This window comes from Phocoena phocoena, chromosome 14, assembly GCF_963924675.1.
Source record: "Phocoena phocoena chromosome 14, mPhoPho1.1, whole genome shotgun sequence".
NCBI classification, from domain to species: domain Eukaryota; kingdom Metazoa; phylum Chordata; class Mammalia; order Artiodactyla; family Phocoenidae; genus Phocoena; species Phocoena phocoena.
The window spans coordinates 25,944,303-25,971,754 of NC_089232.1; the positions used below are offsets into that span (position 1 = coordinate 25,944,303).

At 46.9% G+C, this 27,452-nt stretch overlaps 1 protein-coding gene across 1 annotated transcript in view; it reads left to right on the forward strand.

Moving 5' to 3' along the window:
* SLC4A5 (solute carrier family 4 member 5) overlaps positions 1-27,452 on the forward strand; it is an 88,683-nt gene that overhangs the window by 58,178 nt on the left and 3,053 nt on the right. Inside the window, exons 13-22 of the mRNA XM_065890723.1 lie at positions 722-855; positions 1,545-1,816; positions 6,101-6,159; positions 8,126-8,326; positions 11,571-11,684; positions 13,329-13,490; positions 14,300-14,478; positions 15,760-15,832; positions 24,482-24,550; positions 25,036-25,209. Coding sequence (XP_065746795.1) covers positions 722-855; positions 1,545-1,816; positions 6,101-6,159; positions 8,126-8,326; positions 11,571-11,684; positions 13,329-13,490; positions 14,300-14,478; positions 15,760-15,832; positions 24,482-24,550; positions 25,036-25,209 — 1,437 coding nt within the window. The remainder of the gene's footprint in view (positions 1-721; positions 856-1,544; positions 1,817-6,100; positions 6,160-8,125; positions 8,327-11,570; positions 11,685-13,328; positions 13,491-14,299; positions 14,479-15,759; positions 15,833-24,481; positions 24,551-25,035; positions 25,210-27,452) is intronic.

Genomic DNA, 27,452 nt, shown 5'->3' on the forward strand with positions numbered 1-27,452 from the left:
TGCTCCTACCTTATCCCAGCTTGTCATATTTCTTGGCAGTGGTTCTTAACAAGAGACGATTTTGACCCCTAGGAGACATTGGGTAGCATCTAGAGACAGTTTGGGTTTTTATAACTGGGAGGTGAGGTGCTACTGAGATGCTAATAAACATCCTACAATGCACAGGATAGCCCCCTACAACAAAGGATTATCTAGCCTGAAATGTCAGTAGTGGTATGCTGTATGGAAATCGCCTAGTTTCTTGTGTGTATCTCCCACTAGAATGACGATGCATTATGTTGTTTGTTCATGGGTCCTCAATGTCTAGCACAATGCCTGATACACAGTAGGCCCTTAATAGATTTTTGAATGAATGAATGAATGAATGGTCTGACCTCTAAAAGCACCTACTAGATCTTTGAATTAATAAATGATTGGGTGGATGAATGGACTGTCCTCTGGGAGTAGAATGGGCACAGGAACAAGCATGACCATTGGCAGCCCTGTTTTCTAGGCCCTAGGGTGACAAAAGGAAGTCACACGGGACCTAGAATTATTAGAGAGTGATGCTTGGCAATTATGTGAGGTTGTGGAGTCAGAGATGGGGAGCAGAATTTGAGCAGGAGAGGACCTAGGATAAAGGACGAGCATTGTGGCCCTTGCTGAGATAACTGGGTTCTAACCTGTCAGAGAGGCCCCTTTCTCACACCCCTACTGAGCGTAACACTCCTCATGCCCCCAGGGAGTGATGGAGAGTTTCCTGGGCACTGCCATGGCTGGCTCCTTGTTCTGCCTCTTCTCGGGACAGCCTCTCATCATCCTCAGTAGCACAGGGCCCATCCTCATCTTCGAGAAGCTCCTCTTCGACTTCAGCAAGTAGGTGCCCTTGGTGGCCCCCAGTGCCTGCTCTCACACTTGGGACAGTATGCCAAGGTTGGAGTAGGGGAAGAGCCCCAAGGGGGGAGGTGGGGTGAGAAGGTACCAAAGCCGTCTTTACCCCTAGGAGGCACGGCCAGGTGGTCCCTCCTGATTCCCTCCGATATCTGCCTTTCAGCCACCTTAGTGCATATTAGCACAGCCCATGGGGAGAAATCCAGGCAAGACGAGAGGAGAGAATTCACACTGCTCTGCTCATGAGCAATTGTGACTTGAAAGTCAATGCGGTGTATAAAAAGGTTTCAGGCTGGAGGTCGGAAGGCTACACCCTGACTCACGCAGCTCTGGGCTCAGTTGCCTCACCCACAACATGAGCCCGTTTCTAAGGTCTGCTCCAGCTGTGTCATTCTGAAATTCCCTGTTCTTCATTCGCTCTGGTGTTTGTTACCAAATGTGTAAGAACCGAAGTGTGTGAGCACCTTTCTGCCACCCCATGGGAGCCTTTCCCAGAATTCTCAAAGACCAGACAACCCCGCCCGGGAACTGTCCCCATCCCCAATCCTCTTGTACTTCCTAGGAGGGCATCTGTGCCACAGGAGGGGCAGATGAGGCACCCAGGGTGGGTCTGGGGAGCCGAGCACAGCCAAGAGCCTTGGGCTGGAGGCCCTTCGATTCCCTCTGCTCTCCAGAGGCAATGGCCTGGACTACATGGAGTTCCGCCTCTGGATTGGCCTACACTCAGCTGTCCAGTGCCTCATCCTGGTGGCCACAGACGCCAGCTTTATCATCAAGTATATCACCCGCTTCACTGAGGAGGGCTTCTCCACCCTCATCAGTTTCATCTTCATCTACGATGCCATTAAGAAGATGATCGGTGCCTTCAAGTACTACCCCATCAACGTGAACTTCAAGCCTGACTCTATCACCATCTACAAATGCGAGTGCGTCGCCCCCGACACAGGTGACCGGTAAACCCAGAGGTGCCCTAGGCCCCCACCCACTACCCACTCCCCTCTAACACCCACTCCCCCTCTGCCCCTCCCCTCCACCCCGTTGTCTACTCAAAGGCAGGAACATCAGCCTGCCTGGGAGGGGCTGTTCAGCCAAGGACCTTCTGTCCCAAAGGAGCAAATACAGGGTCTTAAACCAGTTTTGGGAAGGAAATCAAGGGGACAGGAACTCTAATGAAGATCACAATACCAGAGCCCAGGGTCGTAGTCAGGAGGAAGCAGTGATAGCGATACCCCAGGGAGGGAAGAAGGCACGCTTGGCCTCAGCGTGGAGTAATGTGGAGGCCACACCAGTCAGAAATGCTACTCAGGCCAGAGGCCTGCTCTAGGCCCGAGGTAGACCTGATGGAGCCTAAAGTCCCTCCCAGCTCCATGAGCACATGACACCGTGAGTGCCCCCTGACACATCACTGCCAGTGTGTTCACACCAGAGGGATGAACATCCCTACAGATGGGGACATGTCCAGGGTGGAGGACTAGTCAGGGTGGAGGAGGACCTGGCAACTATGTCATTAAAGAATGGTTCGAGAACCTGGGGGTTATCCAGGCTTTTAGAGAGGTATGAGAGAAAGTCTGTCATGACACAGAGGGGCCAGATTCACCCCGTGTAACTATAAGATGCAGAATGAGGGCTGAAGAACAAAATCTCCAGGAGCCAAACGCTGGCTGAATTCAAGGTATATCTTAACAGTGGTGGAAGCCACCACCCTGAGAGGTATTCGTCCCCTTGGGTGGTAGCAAGCTTCTTGGACACTACCTGGATATCCATCTGCCAGAGGTATCGTAAAAAGGATCCCCGTGCTGGGTGGGAGGCTGAATCAACCAAATGGTCAACCCATTCCTGTGAAGTCCCTTTCTGACCAAAAAAGTGTCATCTGTAAAGTTAGGACTTTCCATAGCTGAACCACTGGCCTCTTTCGCAGTCAGAATCATGCCCCTAAGAGCTTTCAGTGGGACGTGCTGAGTGCCCAGGAGGCTATAGAGCGGAGGCTAGAGAGCCATCCACATACCTCTTAGCACCACCAGGCTGGACTCACAGAGAAAACTGAGGTCCAGAGACACCCAAGGTCACACCAGATGTCAGTTCCCCTAGAGGATATCAATGCTGGCCCTTCCAGTCTCATGGAACGCTTGTGAGGTTTTCATATCTATACTCAGGTTCGGTTGGCATTTCACATAAGTAGTTACCATTTTGTTCAGCACCTCAATGCATACAACCGATAAAAAATATTGACAAGTCAACCAGAAATATTTGTTGCACAATTATTGTGCACTCTGCTTTAGACTAGGCCTTGTAAAGATAAAGTTGTTCTGACATCAGGGGACATAGTTTTGGTTGTACCCTCTCACCCTCTGTCACTGCTCTGAATTTGTAAAGATATCGAGACAATTTTTTTCTCTTCTTCTTTTTTCTATAATTCATTTTGAGTTATTTCATTAAAACCCAGCAGTAGGTGAAGCTGTCTGTTGTCCTGAGCCAGGGCCTGTTGCTTGCCCAGGGGAGCGAGGAGATCCTACCTGCAGGCTCTTGTCATCACACGGTAGAGCAAATCCCACCTCTGTGGACTGAGCCCCATCAGGGCACTTTTGTTTTCTGCTCACACCCTCTGGACTACAGATCCATTGCGCTGAACACAAGTGTTCCCACAAACGTGGCTTTTGGAAGTACACATCCTTAATTTCTTTCAGAAATGGTCCAAATTCTAGGGTCGTATGTGGAACTTCGGCCATTCTGGGAATCATCTGTCCACAGGAGAAACCAAACATAGGGGTGCCCTAGGAACAGGGCACATCAGGTAGGATTTGAGAACTATAATAGGATCCACCTACCTCCAAATAGTGTCCCCTCTGGCCTTGCCCAGGTGCCTAATGTCACCTCATTCTTTTGGGTCATGCTATTGCCATGATTCTCAACGTTGGTCCCTGGAAGCAGCATCAGAACTGTCTGGGAACTTGTTAGAAATGCAAATTCTCAGGCCCCACCCCAGACCTGCTGAATCAGAAACTCTGGGATAGAGACAGCTGTATATTAACAAGCCTTCTGGGTGATTCTCACGTATGCTTAAGTTTGAGAACTACTGCTCTCTTAAACTGAGTCATTATTAGCAACTAGCCATAGTGAGATTAGGTTTTCAGTGTCTTCATGGAGAGTAAAGGAACTGGAAACAGGACAAGTTAGTTTTGATTAGGAGAATATGAAAGGGAAAATTCTAGATGTTTAGGACCCTGGGGAGGGGGGAGCTAACTAGGAGGGTTTCTTTCCCAGTCCATGGGCCACTCGTTTACTCACTGTTCCATAATCCTAGTGCTACTGCAAAACCCAGTTTGACTGTGGCACGCTGTCCCTCGTTGTCACTCTTTATCAGTCAGAGCTTGTTTCGGGGCACGCTTTTTAATCTAATCTTGTTTCCATTGTAACTGATTTGTATTCTATTTATGGATGCTGCACACACTGACTTGGCTGCTTTCAATCCCAAGTGAGTACCACTTTGTAAACACTAGAATTTAAAAATATTTGATACTTGGACCCTTTCTAGGATTTTCCATGTTATGGTTCTTCCTTCCTCATCTCAAAGTGGCTTTCAGATAAACCTCACAAAGTTCTCGATATAAAAGAATGGCAAAGCCTAAGCAGAAGACGTCAAAAGAATGTCTGATCTGACAACCTTGGGCAATGGAAGCGCATCTACACTCACCAGGCTCGAGTGTTACCTGGGGGTCCTGTAGCATCTGTGAGGGGACCCCTGAGTCAGCCTTCCTGCTCGCCTTCCCTGCTCCATTGTTAACTGTGCATCGTGTTCTTTTGGTCAGTAGTGTGAGGAAAGGCAGTAGATGTCCCTGATTTCTCTTAAGTGAAGCGTTCTTCAGAATAGTTGTAACAAAACTCTGGGTTTGTAGAACTTCTCAGAATATTCTGCCCTAGGTCAAGACTGAATCCCTTAGCCACTCCCAGCCCCAACTGCCCCAGAAGTAAGCGACATAGAAGGGCCCTGTGATCACATCCACCCCATGACAAGTTTGTTAGAGGTTGAAGGAAGCTTCAGGAATAAACTCTTATTCCCTCTGGGTTCCTAGCAGGAGTTCAATGGGGTTTGCGATGCATTTAGATGATTGCTAGCAAACTGGCTGAGCCTCCTCCCTCCCTCCTTAAGTCAGCTGCAGAAGATCTGCTTAGTCAGTCTTCACTTGGAGGACGAAGGCGAGGAGAACCTGGCCCTTCTCCTCTATGCATGCAGTGCAGGAGCAAGAGAGAGGGTGACCTCCAAAGCTGCCTTTTTAATAAATGGCTGCATCCCTCAAGCAGGGGATTATAGTTCCTCTCAACTCGTCTCATGGCCCCTGAAGGGAACCCTCCTCTGTTCCACTTAGGGACACTGAGGCTGGGGCAGGGGATTGTGGACAAGGGATGCAGAGTGAACAGCTGAGAGCAGCACCTCTGAGGTCCTGATTCTCCTTCAAGTCCTGGGCCCAGGTTTAATTTTCCTCAGCTAGCATTTAATGGGCAGATTAGGGAAGATACCCAACAAGTTCTTACAGGCCCAGCTGACCTGAAAAAAATATATATATATGGACAGGGCAGGAGAGAAAGGAAGTGTATGTGGAGGGGAGCAGGGCAGGGAAGGAAGCTCGTCGTGTAGAGCTGGGAGGTGTGTGGGCTCTGGGCCAGCCTGCCTGGGATGGATAACGGCTCCCCCAAGAGTGAGTTGTGTGACCTTGGGCAGTGGGCAGGTTACTTAGTCTCTCTGGGCCTCAGTTACCTCATCTTTAAAATGTGGAAATTTCTTGGGGAGTTAGGAACTTAGCAAGATGACGTATGTAAGGGTTTGGCACAGTGCGTGGCAAAGAGTTAAGTTCTTTGAAAATGTTAATTAAGTCTAAGAGCACAGACATTTGTCAAGTGGGTGGTAGGGATTCACAAGGCACATTATTTACCCACTTGTGTTAGCATCTTGCCTTGGCAGCAGTTTTTAAAGCCAGCCCTTCCATGTCAGACAGGAGCTGTCCTAACCTGGCCCAGCTAGACTGTCGGCGCTGTGACCCAGGCTCCCTCCCACCACCCCTGCCCTCCCTGAGCAAAGCGAGGAGAGTGAAGGGTGCAGCTGCCCTCACAATGAAAGCCAGTCCTTGTCTCTAAGGAACTGGAAGGAAATGGGAAGGAGTGGGGCCCGGGGTGGGGTGCAGGATCCCCACCCAGCAGTTGCTGACCCTCCCCCATGTCCTGTGCTCATCCACAGCGAATACAACCGCATTCAATGCTTCAGCCACGTCGCCACCAAACACCAACACTTCTCTGGTAAGTCCTTTCTTCATGTCAGACACGCAAGGGCTTATGTTTGTGGGGAGATTGAGAAGATTTGGGAAACTTAGACCAGACTTGCAGAGATTAACCCTGCTGCATACCCACACCAGGGTCACCCACAGAGCTGTGAAAATGAATATTTTTAAGTATATACTGTCAAAATCCTATTTTGTCTCATTTTTTTAAATCCTTGTGCACAAACCTCCCCCTCCTCCCTCCCTTACACACACACACACACACACACACACACACACACACACACGACGGGGGTGGGGGGCGGGGGGGGTGCGGTGGGGTTGAGGTGAGGAATGGTAAGTAGGGCTGTGCAAGGCTGTAAACTTTCCCGTCCATCTTTCTGCCTTCTTCCCTGCCTTTGTACCGAGGACTCCCAGTTCCTAACCAACAATGCTACCCTCCAGCCCCAGAAAGCTTATTATTGCTCCCCCCTCTCTGAATCTCATCTGTCCTTTGCACTCATGTGTCTCCGAGGGCCCCTGGTCTGGTCTGCCTTTCCCAATAATGATGAGCAGTGGCCATCAGGAGAAGACACCTAGCCTAAGTGGCACTAACGGTGGGAAGTAGAAAACCAGGTGAAGGGTAGCACCTGGTAGGTACTGGGAGGAGACTTTTGGACTTTTAGTGTCCCTACGCTTGCCTCTTAACTTACCCCTGCACAGGCAGCTGACTGCTGAATGGCAATTTAACCTAAGGTTTTCTCAAATATCTGATTTTGAGGGAGGAAAAATGGAATCAGTCAGCGCCTATGTATGAATACTTACTATGTGTAAGGCGCTGTGTGCGGGTGATGTGATGGTTCGAAAAACATCTAAGAAACAAATGTGGTCCTTGCCCTCCAACCTGCTTGTAATATGCATGTGGAGATTAACCTGAAAAAGTAACGGGCAGCACAAGTAGAGCGTGCCATGCGTCAAATATAGGTCAAATGCATCCTTCCAGCAGTGGAGGCAGGACGCACTCTACAAACTAGAGAAGAAAGCCTCATAGAGAAAGTAGAACGCGATCTGGTCTTGAAGGTTGGGAAAGTTGGTTCCGTAGAGAATAGCACATTCCAAGCCTAGGGACCAGCATAGACAGAAGGGTACAAGAGGAAAAGCACAAAATCTGTCCTGAGGACAGTGGGTGGACCAGTCCTGCTGAGACAGAGTGAGGGTGGGGCATCACACAGGGAAATCAGGAGAAATAAGTCAAGACAGAGATGTTGGGCCAGATCAGTGGGGCAGTAGAGGCATGGCTACATTGCAGGGGGCATTCGCATTGTCTTGGTCTGTTGATCCCCATTCTATTGGTCTATTGATCTAAGCAGGCCCAGGGCCAGCTAAGATTCAAAGGGGAATCACCTTTTGATGGGAGGACGGTTGATGTCACATCACAAAGGAGTGTGGACACAGGGAGCCATGACCCATTGGGGACTGTTATTATATCAAACTACCACACTTCTCTTAATACAAACATACATTATGGCTAGTTGCAAACATCTGTTTACTTCATTATGTAGGTTCCTGAATATTTGCACATTTATTTTTCAAAATATACATTAAATTTTATTATACATTGGGTGTGAGCCCCTTTCCTTCTTCTATGCACACAAAAAGTGTGTGCATAGAAGAAGGAAAGGGGAGGATAAATGTGAGACACTCCAGGAAGGAGTTGTGGACAGGACCCATGGTTGATTGACTGAGATGGGAGCCAGTCCTGCACTTCTCCTCCTCACTCACAAAGCAGTACATCCTAGAACACAATGAAGAAGGCAGGTCATTCCTCGAAACAGCCTGTTCCCAGGACCATCACTCTGTTGCTGGGCACTATCATGGGGGCAGGAGGGCTGGGGCCCCTTGGAGGGTGGGAGGGGTGCGTGGACTGCCTGGAAACTGCAGTGGGGAGGAAACAGCTGACCTCCCAGGAAGGCCCTGACTGTTTCTCTCCTGTCTTGGTCTGCAAGTACAACCCCCTTAACCTCACAGCGTTGGACTGGTCCCTGCTGAGCAAAAAGGAGTGTTTGAACTATGGTGGGCGCCTACTTGGGAATTCCTGCCAGTTCATCCCAGACTTGGCACTCATGTCCTTCATCCTTTTCTTCGGGACATACTCCATGACCCTGACCCTGAAGAAGTTCAAATTCAGCCGCTATTTCCCTACCAAGGTAACTTCACCCTACAGTCAGACAGTTCACATGGAAGCCACCACTGAGTCCCTGAGAGGGTTCTGGTCCAACTGTTGGAATGGACACCACATCAGCACTTGCTCACTGAGGTTTTTTCAAGTTAAGAACACAGACTTTGGATCAGAGAGAACTGGGTTCCCTTGTTGTCAAGCCCCATGACAACACTTGATATTGTCAGACTTTTATCTTTAGCCTAGTAGTATATTGTGGGTTTTTTCCTTTTATTTCCCCAATGACTAATGAAGTTGAAAATCTTATCATGTGTTTAATGGACATATGACTATTGACTTTCTTTTTTCTTTTTATACTGAGTTGTAATTTTAAAAGAAGTGACTTATAAAGAAGTCACTGTTATCTTTTTTAAAGATCTTTATTGGAGTATTATTGCTTTACAATGGTGTGTTAATTTCTGGTTTATAACAAAGTGAATCAGCTATACATATACATAGGTCCCCATATCTCTTCCCTCTTGCGTCTCCCTCCCTCCCACCCTCCTATCCCACCCCTCTATGTGGTCACAAAGCACCGAGCTGATCTCCCTGTGCTATGCAGCTGCTTCCCATTAGCTATCGATTTTACATTTGGTAGTGTATATATGTCCATGCCACTCTCTCACTTTGTTCCAGCTTACCCTTCCCCCTCCTCGTGTCCTCAAGTCCATTCTCTAGTAGGTCTGCATCTTTATTCCTGTCCTGCCCCTAGGTTTTTCATGACCATTTCTTTTTTTTTTTATTCCATATATATGTGTTAGCATACAGTATTTGTTTTTCTCTTTCTGACTTACTTCACTCTGTATGACAGACTCTAGATGACCATTGACTTTCTTCTTGTAAGAGCCTGTTTAAATCTCTTGCACATTTTCATCTGGGTTGTCTGTCTTTTTCTTTCCAATTTGCAACTCTTTATATATTCTGGATAGAAACATTTTTGTGATCATATGTGTTGCAAGTATCTTCTGCTCTATGACTGACCTTTTTACTTTCTTAATGGTATCTTTTGATTAATAGAAATTCTTAGCTTCACTGTAATCAAATATATCCAATTTTTCCTCAAGGAAAATATTGGATAGAAGATATTCTCCTATGGTATCTTCTCAAAGCTTCATTGTTTTTCCTTTCATGTTAAATCTATAATCTACCAGAATTGCTTTTAACATATAGTGTGAGAAAGTGTTTGTTTTTTATTTAGATAGCCAATTGTTCTAGCACTTTAAATTTTTATTTTATTTTTACAAACTAAAGAGGAAATTTTATTTACTTAGGTAACATTTGTTTATAACATTATATAAGTTTCATGTGTACATTATGTTTATACTTCTTTTTTTTTTTACATCTTTATTGGAGTATAATTGCTTTACAATGTTGTGTTAGTTTCTGCTGTACAACAAAGTGAATCAGCTATATGCATACATATATCCCCTCCCTCTTGAGCCTCCCACCCACCCTCCCTACCCTACCGTCTAGGTCCTCACAAAGCACTGAGCTGATCTCCCTGCCAGCACTATTTTTTTTAAAAAGACCATCCTTTTCCCACTACTCTGCAGTGCTTCCCTTGCCATATATCAAATGTTCACATGTGATGGGATCTGTTTCAAGGTTCTTTACTCTGTTTCACTGATTTATTTGTATGCCAATATCACAGTCTTCATTTCTAAAACTGATAATAAGTCTGTATATCTTACAGACCAAACTTTCCCTCTCTGTCCTTCTTTTTCAATAATGCCTTGGCCCTTTGTATTTCCACATAAATTTTAGAATCTAAAATTTCACCAAAATAAAAACTTATTGGAATTTTGATAGAATTATATTGACTCTAAATGTCAATTTGGGGAGAATTTATACCTCTCAAATTCTGAGAGGTGTAAATTCCTTGAATATGGTATACCTTGCCATTTATTAAGGTCTTTTATTTATTTATTTATCTTTGGCTGCGTTGCATCTTCGTTGCTGCACACGGCTTTCTCTAGTTGTGGCGAGCGGGAGATACTCCTCGTTGCGGTGCGAGGGCTTCTCATTGCGGTGGCTTCTCTTGTTGCAGAGCATTGGCTCTAGGTGTGCGGGCTTCAGTATTTGTGGTGCACGGGCTCAGTAGTTGTGGCTCATGGGCTCTAGAGCGCAGGCTCAGTAATTGTGGTGCATGGGCTTAGTTGCTCCACAGCCATGTGGGGTCTTCCTGAACCAGGGCTCGAACCCGTGTCCCCTGCATTGGCAGGCGAGTTCTTAACCACTGTCCCACTAGGGAAGTCCCTATTAAGGTCTTTTTTTTTCTCTGTCCATAATATTTTGTAGGTTTTGATCTTGAGGTCTTGCATATTTTTTATTGGATTTATTCCTAGGTACTTGTTTTTTTTTTTTTTTACCTATTGTAAATGCTAACTGCTATTTTAATTTCATTTTCTAACTGTTTTGTGGCTAGAATCAAGAATTTATTAATCAAAACAGCACTTGCATATGTGAGCAACAGTTATGAAATGAGGAGGGGCACTGGGAAGATTTTTAGCAATGCTCTTCTAACAGAAACCACATGTGCACTCTTCTAAAGCCATCTTAAATAAATTTTCTACTACAACTACTTCCAATAATAATAGTGATGATGATGAAAAATATCTTTGATATGAATAATTGAATTTTTGCCAATATTTTGTAAAGACTAAATAAAAGACTTCTGGGGAAGATTTACAAAATACAAACTGAGCAAAAAATAGTGTACTTGCAACACGAATGCATCCTCGAGACAAATTCCCTCCCTTCCTTCCAACTTCCAACCAGATCATATCCCTAAGTTGCCTTTTATATAAAAATTCCAGAGCAGTGACTGCATCTGAGAATATCTGTTGCCTGAAGGATGAAGTAAAATTCATGTTAGCGTCATATTCTTTTATCACCACCTTTTTTTCCCCTCAAATTAATACTTACAAAGTGCCATGTTGCTACCTGGAATTTAGTGTTGCAGAGAAGAATGAGATCATACCATTTCAGAGCCATCAGTTTGGTAAAAACGCAAAGGTCTTGGAAAACCAAGTATTGGAAATGAAAAGTGATGGGTGGGAGTGTCACCAGGTTCATCCAACTTAGAGAGTGACTGGCACTCTCTGAGACAGCTGAAGATGGGTCTTCTGACTCTGGAGCTCAAGCTCTCAGCAGCTCTCCTCTTCACTACTGGAGGATGGGGTCTGCCTGGAGTGGGCAGGAGCTCCTCTGACTTGCTCATCTCTTTTCTGCAGGTTCGGGCCCTAGTAGCTGACTTTTCCATCATTTTCTCCATCCTGCTGTTCTGTGGAATTGATGCCTGTTTTGGCCTGGCAACCCCCAAGCTGCTCGTGCCCAGCGTCATCAAGGTTTGCCCAGGGCCCCTGCTCTGTGCATTCTCTCCTCCCGCCCACCAGCTGCAGATCCTTTCCCCTCTATGCTGATCAAATTTTTATGTGCTCAGCCAAGTAACCACGTGGGTTCTCTGTATGCTCCACCCTTCCCACACGGCCTGCTAGGGGCGGTCCTTTGAGATAGTGGTTTCCTCAAACCACATATATCCACGATGAACTCCTGCTGTGTAGCCACAGAATGGGGAAGGTGCCGGAATCTACTCTCCAGCCCAGCTGAAGCCCCTTGATTTCCACTTACAGGTTTACAATTTCCTCACTCATGGCAGTCTACAAGTTGGGCCATCTTCTGAAAATGATCCTTTAAAACAGTGATCCTCGGGAGTTCCCTGGTGGCCTAGTGGTTAGGATTCTGGGCGTTCACTGCTATGGTTCATTCCCTGGTCGGGGAACTGAGATCCCGCAAGCCATGCGGCGAGGCCAAAAACAAACAAACAAACAAAAAACAAAACAGTGATCCTCAAAGTGTGGTCCCCAGACTAGCATCTCGCCCTCATCTGGGAACTTGTTAGAAATGCAAATTATCAGCTCTACTTGAAACCCATGGAATCAGAAAGTCTGGGGGTGGGGTTCAGGGCTTTGAATTTAACAAGCCCTCCAGGAGATTCTGGGGCCTGCTTAAGTTTGGGAACCACTGCTTCAGAATTTCCCATTAGTCTAGAGTTGGTGCCATTTGCTTGTAGCTCCGCGTGAGCCCTGCTCCCTCACAAGGAGCTCGACCCGTCTAAACTGGACTGGGAGGTACAGGTTCTAGAATTGACCCTCCCTGCCTTTGAGGGCTTGACCTTTGCAATATTATTTCAGCTTAAACATCTCATAAAACTCATGTTGGCCTTGAAATTTAAAGTACTTCTTTCTCTGAGGTAAACAAAAGGTAAACTTCAGCCCAGCTCCTGCACAGATAATCCTTTATTCTTTTTTTTTTTTTTTTTTGTGGTACACGGGCCTCTCAGTGCTGTGGCCTCTCCCGTTGCGGGGCACAGGCTCCCGACGCGCAGGCTCAGAGGCCATGGCTCACGGGCCCAGCCACTCCGCGGCATGTGGGATCTTCCCGGACCAGGGCACGAACCCGCGTCCCCTGCATCTGCAGGCGGACTCTCAACCACTGCGCCACCAGGGAAGCCCAATCCTTTATTCTTAATATGCAAGTCTAAATTAATGTTTGGTGTTTTACAGACAATTCTATAACCTCCCCAGACAGATGACTCAGAGAAGAGGCAGAAAGCATCAGGCATTGGGCCCATCATTTTCTTTTTTCTTGCTGTTGGGCCTCATTGCCATTTCTTGTTAACATCTTTTGCAATTAGTGACCACAAGCTGTCTACCAATGCCCCCTGACTCTGCACCTCCCTGTTTCCCAGACAAGCCCATGGCGGCTGCAACAAATCATCTCCTTTGTTCTGTAGACACCACTGCCCTTCCCAAGTCTGTGCCTCCGGGGTCTCTTTAGAGTTGCAGGTGCCTAATGTCTTTAAGGGATAAGATTGCACTTGAAAAGTACCCCAGGTGTGGGAATAGCAGGAAGTCTGGGAGAGCGGGCTAGACAACAAGTGCACCGGGACAAGGGAGAGAGAAAAGGGCCTTCTCCTTTGCTCTGCTCAGCCCACGCGGCCTGATCGAGGCTGGTTCGTGGCCCCCTTTGGGAAGAACCCATGGTGGGTGTACCTGGTAAGCATCCTGCCCGCCCTGCTGGTGACCATCCTGATCTTCATGGACCAGCAGATCACGGCCGTCATAGTCAACCGGAAGGAGAACAAGCTGAGGGTAAGGCTGGTGCTAGGAGGAGGGGCACAATCTCTTTCTTTCCACAGAGTCAGAAGGAATGAAGGAGGGAGGACGTGCTTCTTTCAACATGTTGGGCCATTTGTGAAGCAAACTATGAGGGCAGAAGACTGGAGTTCTGGGGGTGGGGAGAATGTGACCTCCAGATGTGGGTAAGGCCAGAAGGGCCAGCGGGGAGGCTCCAAGGACCAGGACCAAGCCCAGGATGGGCCACTGGGCACGGCTCCTTGCTTCTCCCAAAGTGACCCTCCCGCCCTGTCTCCTGACAGTGAACTTGGGAGTCTGAACAGATCCTAACAAGGGGATTTTGACCCAGAACCATAAGGTAGAGGAGCATCCATAGCCTTCCTGGCCCCGCCAACTGTCCTCCCTGCCTCTGAGTCTGAGGAGACCCAGACTACTCTCTCCCCCATCCCAGCCTGGGTCACTCTCGGCTTGGTCTAGGCCTGCCCCACTTGGGACCCCTCATTAGGGAATTATAGAGATACTGGGCTGCTGGGTAGGAGCACTTCTTCCCAAGGACCCAAACCCAGGGCCTCTCCAAGCCTGAACACCCCTCTCCTCCCTTACCTGCCTCAGTTCCCTGGTTCACCAAACCCTGGGGTTGGTGAGGCCTGATCACCTCAGGGTGGCAGTCCTCTCAGGGTGCTGTGTAGAAGCCCACGGGGAGCCCTCAAAACATGTTCCACAAAATGGCTGCCTTGGGAGAGTTCTGTCTCCCCCACCCCACCCCAACAGGTAGCTGGGAACAGGCTCCCTAGACAGCTTCCTCCCTCCCACTGCCCCTGCAGAAGGCTGCTGGCTACCATCTGGACCTGTTCTGGGTGGGCATCCTCATGGCTCTCTGCTCCTTCATGGGGCTCCCCTGGTACGTGGCTGCCACGGTCATCTCCATTGCCCACATCGACAGCCTCAAGATGGAGACGGAGACCAGCGCCCCTGGGGAGCAGCCGCAGTTCCTGGGGGTCAGGTAGGTGGTGGACCACCTGGGAAGGAGTGGTCAGATTGGGGGTAGTGGGGAGAGAAAGCATGTTTTTCATGGTTTTTCTTACCATCAAGGTATTTGGGTGAATAGGGCCCCTTCTCTAATAACCCCGGAGCCACAGGGATAGGAGTGATATCCCTGAAGGGAGGGAAGAGGGAGACGAAAAGTCAGTTTTAAGTGGTGCTTTCTTCTTAATAGATTCCAGTCAGTACACCCCAGCCCCTACACATGCTCTCACCTCTCACCTGTATAGGCTGCTCAAGAGATCCCACAGATCCCCTTCTGACCTGACTCTTTGTCTCCTTTTCAAGACTCCCTAGCCATGCCGTCCCCCAAATACCCCAAAGCAGGGTTCGGGTCCTGCTCAATCTCCATTCCTCCAGAAAGCCTTTCCAGGACCACTCCCACCCCCTGGGCTGTGGCCCATGACCTGTCACTTCCGTTCCTTCACTCGCCCCTCCTCTCATGCGAATGTTTCAGGCAGGGAAGCGCATTTTCCACCACTTCGGACCTCTGGGGTGAGCCCACATCAGACCCTGGCATTCTCATACATGGCTGTCCTAAGAGCTTCTCCTCACTACCTCGGAATTCCTGGGCTGCCCTGCCAGCCCTGAGCAAGGTTCCTATGGTCAGGGCAGGGTCCTCTCCCCAACCCCTGAGCCCCAGATGGCTGGGCCTGAGCAATCTGCCCCAGAGCCCCAAGCTTCCCCTGGACTTGTGCCTGGGTCTGAGCGCTCCAGAAAACATACCTGCCCTCCAGCCCCTGATATCTGCTCTGCCAGCAGCCAGGCCCCATTCCCTTAAATCCTCATCTGTCGTGCTTTACAAGCGTGGGATCTTATTATAATCAAAAGGCAGGGATAATGAGCACTTCATATCCCACTTCATCCTCCCAACAACCCCTGAGGTGCGTGCCATTAGTCATGTTCTACTAATGCTGAAGACATTTAGGGCCTTGCCTGATGCCACACAGCTAGTAAGTGGCAGAGCCAGGATTCAACCCAAGCTGTTCTGGCTCAAGCACCCCCTGTTAGTCACTGCACTGGATAACCTCCTGAACACCCCTACAAATGCCCTCACCTCAGTTGGATTCCCTCTCTTCCCATGTGCCAGGCAGCTGGTCCTCACGTCACTGGTTTACTCTCTGGAACGGGGCAGCAAGGCAGAGGCCAGAGCCTCGGACACAACCTTCAAGTGCCCACAGAGGGCTGCAATGGTCATGGAGCATCTCCCAATCCACCCTGACCATGTGTTCTTTTCTGCCAGGGAACAGAGAGTGACCGGCACCATTGTCTTCATCCTGACAGGGATCTCTGTCTTCCTGGCTCCCATCCTGCAGGTGAGGCTCTGCACCCTCTGCTAGGGCCCTGTCCGCCTGAGAAGGCACTGATCCGATGCCTCAGAGTGGGGAACGGCCTCCCCACAAGGCCCCTAAAAAGGCAGGATCCTATTAGGCCAGACATGTTTCATCATTATTACTGTTCTCTGTAATGTTGCATCCTTTATTATCAGCAGCAGGCCATCCTCACTGCTCTTTCCCACCCCTCCCAGGGTCCACCCTCACCTTTCTGAAGGACACTTCCCACAGACATTTCTGCCAATTTCCATCCTTGCTTAAATCAGTAGCTTCTCAAGCTGGTTGTGTTTCCACGTTGTGGTTTATGGCCTCCTTGCTCACCTATTTTCTGAAGTTTAAAACTTGCAGGGGAGAGGGAGGCTTCTGTCCTTGTTCTTGGGGCCTGTTTTCTGCTCCTCTGTTGCATGTCTTGGGTGCATAGGTGACTTTTTCCCACACTGTCCGAAGCCCCTCTTGCTCATGTCCTTCCAGATCAGCTGGAAGAGATGATAGCAATGGGGTGTGCATTTGGAGCATGGGTCCCCCAGAAAGGCTTTCCATTCCAGCCATTCACCTCTTGTATTAGTCTGCTCTGGGTGCCACAACAAAAGGCCACAAACTGGGTGGCTTAAACTAGACATTTATGTTCTAGAAGTAGATCATGGTCTTTCCTCATGTGTGCACGTCTGTGTCCTATGTAATGTGTCCTGTGTCTCTTCTTATAAGGACCAGTTGTATTGAATTAGGCTTCATCCATATGACTTAATTTTACCTTAATTACCTCTTTAAAGGACCTATCTCCAAATTCAGTCACATTCTGAGGTACTAGAGGTTAAGACTTTAACATATGAATTTGCCTGGGCGGGGGTGTGGGGGTTGGTTAAGGCGCAATGGCTCTTTGGCAGCCTCTCCACAAAAGTAGACATTCCCTGGCCATTTAAAATACTCTTATTAAATAAACAAAATGCCTGCCCCCCACTCCCCCGTATGCAATCTGTTTCCTGCCAAATGGAAACATCCGTTAAAAAAATACCCAACCTCAAACCTGTTTGGTTGTGCCCAGCACCAGTTCTCAAGCCAGGAATATTTTCCATTGTAAACAAATGAATTAACATCATGGTTCTTTAGTCTTCATTGTTTTACAAGCTTACCGCGAATGAGCTTGTAAAAAGATATTCAAAGGGAAAAACAGCTGCAAAAGATTGGGTGACTACAACTTAGCTTAATTCAGGAAAGGATGGGCTTCCCTGGTGGCGCAGTGGTTGGGAATCCGCCTGCCAATGCACGGTACACGGGTTCGAGCCCTGGTCGGGGAAGATCCCACATGCCGCGGATCAACTAAGCCCGTGAGCCACACTACTGAGCCTGCGCTCCGCAATGGGAGAGGCCGCGACAGTGAGAGGCCCGCGCACCACGATGAAGAGCGGCCCCCGCTCGCTGCAACTGGAGAAAGCCCTCGCACAGAAATGAAGACCCAACACTGCTAAAAATAAATAAATAAATAAATTTATAAAAAAAAAAAAAAGAAAGAAAAGAAAGCCTTCTGAAGGCATTAAGGGAAAGGGCCACTGACAGATCATGACGCGGAGTCTTAACCACTGCGCCACCAGGGAAGTCCCCTGCTGCAGTTTTCGGCACAAATGTTGTAACTTCCAAGCTGTAGACTGTATTTCCGTATTAATTTATGCATCTTATAAAAACAAATGGCGGGGGCTTCCCTGGTGGTGCAGTGGTTAAGAATCCGCCTGCCAATGCAGGGGACACGGGTTCGAGCCCTGGTCTGGGAAGACCCCACATGCCGTGGAGCAACTAAGCCCGTGTGCCACAACTACTGAAGCCCGCACACCTAGAGCCCGTGCTCCACAGCAAGAGAAGCCGCACCAATGAGAAGCCCAAGCACTGCAATGAGGAGTAGCCCCCACTCACCGCAGCTAGAGAAAGCCCGCCTGCAGCAACGAAGACCCAAAGCAGCCAAAAATAAATAAATAAAAAAATTTTTTAAATGGGGGAATTCCCTGGCAGTCCAGTGGTTAGTTAGGACTTGGCACTTTCACTGCAGTGGCCCGGGTTCGATCCCTGGTCAGGGAACTAAGATCCTGTAAGTCTCCCAGCACAGCCAAAAAAAACCTAAATGGGCTCTATAAATAGGATAAGATGCCAGATACGGGGCAATATTCATTATTGCTCTGGCTGTAATGAAAAAGTTTTTATGGGGTTTATTATAGCTCCAAATGCTCTGATATTGTCTTTGCATTCAATCACAAAAGGATATGAAAAATTTGCCTGCTCGTGTTCTTTTACAGTGAGAGGAAAAATATATATAATCATTTTATTTAACCATTAATCGATTTGATAAGTTTTATAGCATGGAAGACATCTAGATTTTTATTGAATATAAGATTTAAGATTTCTGATTAGATTGTATCAAGGTGTATATCAAGGCTTTCAAAATTGTTAGGTGATTAAAGCATTATCACTAGCTGACACCAGTACTAAATATTAGATTGATGTTAGGTAAAGGAGAGATATTTGGTATAGCCAGTTAAAGAAAAATACAACTTAATCCAGATCTGTATTCTTAGATTTAATCCCAGAATTTATTACCAATCAAGAAAATTTTCCATAAAACTTGTTTAATTTTTGCAACTGTAAGTTTGCCTAGTTCTGTCAAATTAGGCATAGCCAAGTACTAGACTCATAGAGAACTTACATTAGAGAGCTGTCTACCCAAGACCATACTTTAGTTGAAATTTTTCATTCTTATTTATGTAGCCAACAGAAGAGAGGTCCCTCTGATGCTACAAATTTAGGGGGTGCAAGTTGGATCCTAGTTACTAGTGGTTTTATTTTTATTAATTTTTCTATATCACTTATTAACTTCACCTATTTTTGTACCAGTTCCTCCAGTTGAGTTCTGTTCCGGGGCTTCTCAAATTTTAATATGTATTCAGAACTAGAACAAAAAAATTCACAATCTGTATGGAAACACAAAAGACCCCGAATAGCCAAAGCAATCTTGAGAAAGAAAAACGGAGCTGGAGGAATCAGGCTCCCTGACTTCAGACTATACTACAAAGCTACAGTAATCAAGACAGTATGGTACTGGCACAAAAACAGAAATATAGATCAATGGAACAGGATAGAAAGCCCAGAGATAAACCCACACACATATGGTCACCTTATCTTTGACAAAGGAGGCAAGAGTATACAATGGAGAAAAGACAGCCTCTTCAATAAGTGGTGCTGGGAAAACTGGACAGCTACATGTAAAAGAATGAAATGAGAACACTCCCTAACACAATACACAAAAATAAACTCAAAATGGATTAAAGACCTAAATGTAAGGCCAGACACTACCAAACTCTTAGAGGAAAACATAGGCAGAACACTCTATGACTTAATTCACAGCAAGATCCTTTTTGATCCCCCTCCTAGAGAAATGGAAATAAAAACAAAAATAAACAAATGGGACCTAATGAAACTTCAAAGCTTTTGCACAGCAAAGGAAACCATAAACAAGACCAAAAGACAACCGTCAGAATGAGACAAAATATTTGCAGACGAAGTGACTGACAAAGGATTAATCTCCAAAATTTACAAGCAGCTCATGCAGCTCAATATCAAAGAAACAAACAACCCAATCCAAAAATGGGCAGAAGACCTAAACAGACATTTCTCCAAAGAAGATACACAGATTGCCAACAAACACATGAAAGAATGCTCAATATCATTAATCATTAGAGAAATGCAAATCAAAACTACAATGAGATATCATCTCACACCAGTCAGAAGGGCCATCATCAAAAAATCTACAAACAATAAATGCTGGAGAGGGTGTGGAGAAAAGGGAACCCTCTTGCACTGTTGGTGGGAATGTAAATTGATACAGCCACTATGGAGAACAGTATGGAGGTTCCTTAGAAACTACAAATAGCGCTACCATACGACCCAGCAATCCCGCTACTGGGCATATACCCTGAGAAAACCATAATTCAAAAAGAGTCATGTACCACAATGTTCATTGCAGCTCTATTTACAATAGCCACGACATGGAAGCAACCTAAGTGTCCATTGACAGATGAATGGATAGAGAAGATGTGGCACATGTATACAATGGAATATTACTCAGCCATAAAAAGAAACAAAATTGAATTATTTGTAGTGAGGTGGATGGACCTAGAGTCTGTCATACAAAGTGAAGTAAGTCAGAAAGAGAAAAACAAATACTGTATGCTAACACATGTATATGGACTCTTAAAAAAAAATGGTCATGAAGAACCTAGGGGCAAGACGGGAATAAAGATGCAGACCTACTAGAGAATGGACCTGAGGACACGGGGAGGGGGAAGGGTAAGCTGGGACACAGTGAGAGAGTGTAAAATAGATAGCTAGTGGGAAGCAGTCACATAGCACTGGGAGATCAGCTAGGTGCTTTGTGACCAGCTAGAAGGGTGGGATAGGGAGGGTGGGAGGGAGACAAAAGAGGGAGGAGATATGGGGACATATGTATATGTATAACTGATTCACTTTGTTAGAAAGCAGAAACTAACACACCATTGTAAAGCAATTATACTCCAAAAAAAATGTTTAAAAAATTTTAATGTGTATTAAAAATCACCTGAGAATCTTGTTAAATGAAGATACTGACTCAGTAGGTCTTGGGGGGGGGCGCCAAATTCTGCATTTAAAAAAAAAATTTATTTATTTATTTGGCTGTGCCAGGTCTTAGTTGCGGCACTCGGGGTCTTTAGTTGAAGCACGCAGGATCTAGTTCCCTGACCAGGGATCAAACCTGGGCCCCCTGCATTGGGAGCATGGAGTCTTAACCATTGGACCACCAGGGAAGTCCCCCAAATTCTACATTTTTAACAAATTCTCCAATGGTACCAAATTATGCTGGTCCAAAGATCACACTTTGAGCAGCAAGGAACAAAATCACCCCCACCCCTCTCTCCGTGTCAATGGATGGTTAGACTGTTATTAGATAACAGTGATGTTTATTACAGGATCAGTGATAACGTTGCAGGAAGGGGGACCCCTTCCAGGGCCCAAGAGTGGGCTCTTGTCTAACACGCGGAAATGAATTGTCTGAGGAGATACACATGCTGACAAAACAAGAGACTTTATTGGGAAGGGGCGCCCGGGCAGAGAGCAGCAGGGTAAGGGTACCCAGGAGAACTGCTCTGTCACACAAAGTCTCAGGTTTTATGGTGATTGGGTTAGTTTCCGCGTTGTCTCTGGCCAATCATTCTGACTCAGGGAACTTCTTGGTGGCGTGCGCATCACTCAGCCAAGACGATTCCAGCGAGGATTCTGGGAGATTGGTAGGACATATGGATTGGTGTCTCCTCTCTTCTTTGAACTTTCCCGAATTCTTCCCATTGGTGGTAGCTTATTAGTTCCTCGTTCCTTAGCACGACCTCCGCGAATGGCTACTATCTTGCCTGGCCAGGGCGGGCGGCTTTGGTCAGCGTTTCCCCTAACAATAATCTTCAGTCCTTCCAGCACCAATTTGCAAATATTTGGTTATCTTGTCAAACGAGGGCACTGAGGGATGAAGTGACCATGTATCTGATGGGCAGCATAAATGGCTTACACACTCAGTTCTGCAGATTCTCAGTTCATCCCAAGCCCCAAAGGTTTTTTGTTTTGTTTCCTTTTTTGCCTGCAACTCACCACAGCTCATTAAGACTGTGGATTACTGTATTCTGCCTCAGAGGAACTCCTGACCATGTAGAAGTGCCCCCTCTGGTCCCCATGTTGTTCTCATGATCTCAGCCTCAAATTATATGGGAAGGCTGTGATGTCCTTATGTTTGTAGGGCTGTGATCCTTGTTCATTCCTTTAGCAGGTGGTATAAAGCTGACACCAGAGGCATCTTTTTGCCACTTGACTGTGTCACTAATATTTGAAAAGGGCCTTTCCCTGGAGATCCAAGAAAGATTTGCACTGATTAATCTAGAATTCTAGATCACAGCACTATCACTTGTGATGTCATGGGCCATTGGGATTTTCTGAGAAAGCTGCTTCAGCCTGCAAATGACAAGACTGGAGACAATTTCCTAGTCTTGATAATGAGGTGACTTGATAATCAGTCACTGGTAACTATAAACTAAAACAACTCAGTTTGATGTGGTTTTCACACTCATTAGGGTGAAAGGGAAGTGTTAAGCCATCTTAAATTTGTGTTGTTACAGATTATAGCTTGGTCTTTTTTAAAAATTAATTAATTAATTTATTTATTTTTGGCTGCGTCGGGTCTTCGTTACTGAGTGTGGGCTTTCTCTAGTTGTGGCAAGCAGGGGCTACTCTGTTGCAGTGAGCAGGCTTCGGTAGTTGTGGCTCGTGGGCTCTAGAGCGCAGGCTCAGTAGTTGTGGTGCAGGGGCTCAGTTGCTCTGCAGCATGTGGGATCTTCCCAGACCAGGGCTCAAACCCGTGTCCCTTGCATTGGCAGGCGGATTCTTAACCACTGCGCCACCAGGGAAGCCCCTATAGCTTAGTTTTTTAAGATTTTATTTCTCTGTTAATTGCTCCCACCCTTTGAGGCTGATTAGTACAGATATTTTTTTCAGATTATTTTCCCATTATAGGTTATTACAAGATATCGAATATTGTTCCCTGTGTTATACTGTAAATCCTTGTTGTTTATTGTATATATAATAGTGTGTATCTGTTAATCCCATATTCCTAACTTATTCCTCCCCCTCCCTCTCTCCTTTGGTAACCATAAGTTTCTTTTCTTTGTGAGTCTGTTTCTGTTTTGTTTTGCTTTTTTAGAAGTAGACTTATTTACTTATTTATTTGGTTGCACCGGGTCTTAGTCGCAGCAGGCATGCTCTTTATTTTTTTTAAATATGAATTTTAAAACATGTATTTATTTATGGCTGCGTTGGCTCTTCATTGCTGTGCGTGGACTTTCTCTAGTTGTTGTGGCGAGCGAGGGCTACTCTTCGTTGCAGTGCACGGGCTTCTCATTGTGGTGGCTTCTCTTGTTGCGGAGCCTGGGCTCTAGGCTTGTGGGCTTCAGTAGTTGTGGCTCGCGAGCTCTAGAGCACAGGCTCAGTAGTTGTGGCATATGGGCTTAGTTGCTCCGTATGTGGGATCTTCCAGGCCCAGGGCTCAAACATGTCTCCTGCATTGACAGGCGGATTCTTAGCCACTTCGCCACCAGGGAAGTCCCAGGTGTGCCCTGTAGTTGTGGCTCACAGGCTCCTTAGTCGCGGCTCGCCAGCTCCTTAGTTGTGGCTTGTAAACTCTTAGTTGCAGCATGCATGCGGGATCTAGTTCCCTGACCAGGGATCAAACCCGGGCCCCCTGCATTGGGAGCGTGGAGTCTTAACCACTGTACCACCAGGGAAGTCCCTGTTTCTATTTTGTATAAAGATTCATTTGTATGATTTTTTAGATTCCACATATGTGATATCATAAAATATTTGTCTTTCTCTGTCTGACTTAGTATGATATTCTCTAAGTCCATCCATGTTGCTGCAAATGGCAATATTTCATTTTTTATGGCTGTGTAATAGAATAATATTCCATTTTGTATACACATATATATCTTATTAAAACAATAGTCTGTTCACCTTATTTCATAATTAGGCAAAAACTTCATAAGCCATGTACAAATGGAATGATGCAATGGGCCCAGATTTCCTTTCTTTAAATTCAAGTGTTGTAGTTTAAGGTTTATAGCATATGGGTCCAAATCATGCTTTGTGTTTAAAAAATGAACACAGCCTAACTTTAAACGAGAGGTTATTGATTTGTTTGGATTCGCCAACATTCTTAAATGGCTTCTAAAAGTTGGACACAGTACTTTGTGTTCTCACAAGTGTTCAGCACAGCTGCCCTGGGAGCGAGCAGAGTAGCCTTGCTCGCAGTGGTGAGCCACGGGTGCAGGTAAAGGGAAGGATGAAAGAAGCAAAGGCTCATCTTGGAGAGACGTACCTCAGAAGTCTTCTAAAGAGTCACAGTGATGATTGTAGAACGGTATGGGTGACATGATCCAACTTTTGAAAAAGCCAACAAACTACCTGTGAGCATGATGGGAAGGAGAGATACCCACCAAACCATCAGCAGTTGGTTGTCAGCCAGTAGGGGTTACTTCATACACTTCTGTTGATTCTTTTTTACCTGATCGTATATGATGCATGAGCTTTGTTCATCAGCAGGTGCTCCCCACTCATTAGTAGGTCAGCTCATCAAAGGTCCCCAGTCCCCTGCAAGCTGAGCGATGCAGTTTGTGGGGGGGCCCTTAGCTGGCACTGGAGGTGGGAAGGGGCTGGCAGGAATGAGCAGTCTGTGGAGAATTGCCATGTTCCAGAAGGTCTATCTTCAGCCAGACCACATGCCTTCTGCAAGGCCTAAAGGGGGGCAGGGGGGACCAGGCTGGGAGAGCAACTGTCCACTGGGCTAGAGAAGAGGGCACGAGTGCCTCAGAGACCATCTCCTTCCCCAGTGACACTCTGGCTCCAGATCTGCTGGCAGATACTTCATTCCTCCAAACATCCAGCTCTTTCACCCCTTGGAGAAAGCCGAGGCTGACCAGGCTGCTTCTGTGGCTCAGCAGACAGTCACCCTGAACAGGGTGGCCAATAGCCTGCCTTGGGCAGAGGCCCAGTCCAGAGCTCTGCTTCCCTCTCTCATTTCAGTACATCCCTTTGCCAGTGCTGTATGGAGTCTTCCTCTACATGGGTGTGGCCTCCCTGAATGGCATCCAGGTAAGGCTCTCCCCTTAGGTCCTCTAATCCCCATTTTACAGATGAGGAAACTGAGGCTCAGAATTCAAAACCCAGATCGAGCTGACTCCTACGAGGATTTCACTACACCCCTCTCTTCTCTAAGGCAATTTGCACAGAAGAAAACATTTTGTTTTGTTTTGTTTTGTTCTTTATTTACCATGATACACCAGATGTCTTGGATAGCTTGTGTTGCTGTTAAGTTGCATTTTCCTTGAATGTTGGCAATGTTTACTGGGGCCAGCGCCAGGGCTGTAGCCCTCACCAAGGGCTCAGCTCTCGCCCACCATAAGATCTCATTATACATCCTCCGAGACCTCCAGTCCCCTTCTTTTGCATCCTTAAGGCCTGACCAGGGGCTCCCCTCTATGAGACCCCACTGCAGCACCCATTTCACCAGACCCAAGCCCCCAGAGGGGCCACCAGGGTCCCCATGGCCTGGCTGAGCCTTCCTCTGTCCTCACCAGTTCTGGGATCGCTGCAAACTCTTCCTGATGCCAGCCAAGCACCAGCCGGACCATGCCTTCCTGCGGCACGTGCCCCTGCGCCGGATCCACCTCTTCACCCTGGTGCAGATACTGTGCTTGGCTGTGCTCTGGATCCTCAAGTCTACGATGGCCGCCATCATCTTCCCAGTCATGGTAAGATGAGCGCAGTCTTCCCCGTCGTGTTCAGCAGGTTCAGATGGGGAAGGTGTCCGGGGGAGACTCACCCTAGCCTTCTCCTCCACAGTGGCCTGATTCTCTCAGGGTCACAAAGGCAGGCACAGATCAAGATTCGGGTTGTGACTCCAGGCCAAGTAGAGCTGGGGGGTGGGGGTGTGGTGGAATGGAGAGGAGAGATGGGGATGGAAGTTGTATGTGGTGGGTAGATGCTGTAGTGACAGCCCACACGCCTGCCTCCACCCAGCTCAGGTCAGGGCGGCTCAGTGAGAATGCAAAAGCCAACCAACTTTCCCAACTCTGCGATGGAGAAGCTGGGCAAATTCAACAAGGAGCCTGAGTTCCCCACTGCCAAAATTCAAACCCAGTGCGGAAGTAGATCTACACTAAATATAATTCTTCACCCTTCAATTTGAAGGGTGAATTTGAAAAGATAAATGGGGGGATAGGATGGGGAGAGCTAGAAATAGAGATTTAGAACTTCAGAGTCCAATGTCATTAACATGTCATTGTTTGGAGAAGCTGGGGCAAGTATGTGAGCATTCTTTGACTATTCTTGAAATTGTGTGTAAGTTTGAAATTATTCCAAAATTAAAAGTGAAAAGAAGAAAAGCCAACAACGTGTTGCATCTGGCATCTAGATCGCCCATGGAGGGCAGTGGCCTCTGCCCCTGCTGGGGCATGGGGAATGGGAGGGGGGACTGTGGGCTAATGCTTGGGGGAAGCCCTAGGTGGGCCCTAAAGCCTGCAGGGCTGGATTAGGGACCAAAGTGAGGACACAGAGTAGGATTTGAAATATCCTGGCAGGATTCTGAGTCAGTGATTCTTGACCCTGGCTGCTCATAAGAGTCACTTGGGAGCTTTTTAAAAGCACATGCACCCAGGCCTCAGCCCAAATCAATGAACTCAGAATCTCTTAGAGAAACCCAGGCATTGGTATTTAGAGTAAGTCTACAGGTAAGCATAAGTGTTCAGCCAAGGTTGAAAACCACCACTCCAAGGAAAGTGAAATGGATCCTCCCCAACAGTGCCCTCATGGGTTTCAGAGGTGAGGAGGGGAAAGGATCGTCACAATTGGCATGGACTGAGTGCTATTTCATTTAGTCCACACCTTCCCTAAAGAACTACCATTTTACAGACTGGAAAACTGAGGCTCAGAGAGCATGTGTGAGTGACTCAAGCCACACAACCAGGAAGGAGCAGAGCCAAGATTCACACCTTCCCCCATATTGATATTTTTTAATTTACATGCAGTAAAATTGACTCTGCTGTTCTATGAGTTTTGAAAAAACACAGAGTAGCGATTCCGCCACCACAGTCATGATACAGAACAGTTCTATCACCTCTAAAATTCTGTGTTGTCCCTATGTAGACAGCCCTTCTTCCTACCCCTGCCCCTAGCAACCATGCTCTGTTTTCAGAGCCAGGAATTTTAAAAACCAGGTCTGACCAACTCCCGAGCTCTGCTTGCTTCCAAGACACAGGGTCAGTGAGGACCCAGTGTTAAATCCCGCTGGATGGTTTTCTCCCTGACCTCATCTAATGGCTAGTTCTTGGTGGTGAAAGGACAATATTCATAACTAGCTACTTGGACCCATTGCATCTATTAAAAGTCAGTGTTTAATCTTCTCCAAAGAGCACATGTTTTGCCTTTGTTTATCCTGAACAGAACCAAACTTTCTAGACTTTCCTTTAAAAATTCTAGATATGCCAGTATACTTTATTCAGTTTGTTAGCAGAGAGATTGGCAGCTCTCAGAAATGGGGGCATGGGGACAGTTGGTCTCAAAGTGTAATCCCTGAATCAGCGGCGTCAACATCTCCTGGCAATCTTGTTAGAGATGCAAATCTCAGGCCCCACCCCAGACCTTCTGAGTCAGAAACTCACCCAGCACCTAGAAGTGTGGGTATTAACAGACTGCCAGGTGATTTGATCTAAGCTCAAGTCTGAGAACCACTAATTTAAAGAATAACTGTAGTTCTCCACCCACGGTCCCCATCTGGCTCCCCCCCCACCCCACAGCTGTCACAGGCTCTGTGCCTCTGGGTCACTGGTAGGCATCGCCACTCAACTGAGGAGAGGCTGGATGAGAGGAACCAAGATGGGTGGGAGGTGAACAATGGTTTGGGGGAGCTTTGAGAATGTTCCGAAGATACCAGAAAAAGTCCCTGAACATAGCTGACTGAGGGAGAAAATGAATTGTGCCCAAGTTCGGGGCCTTG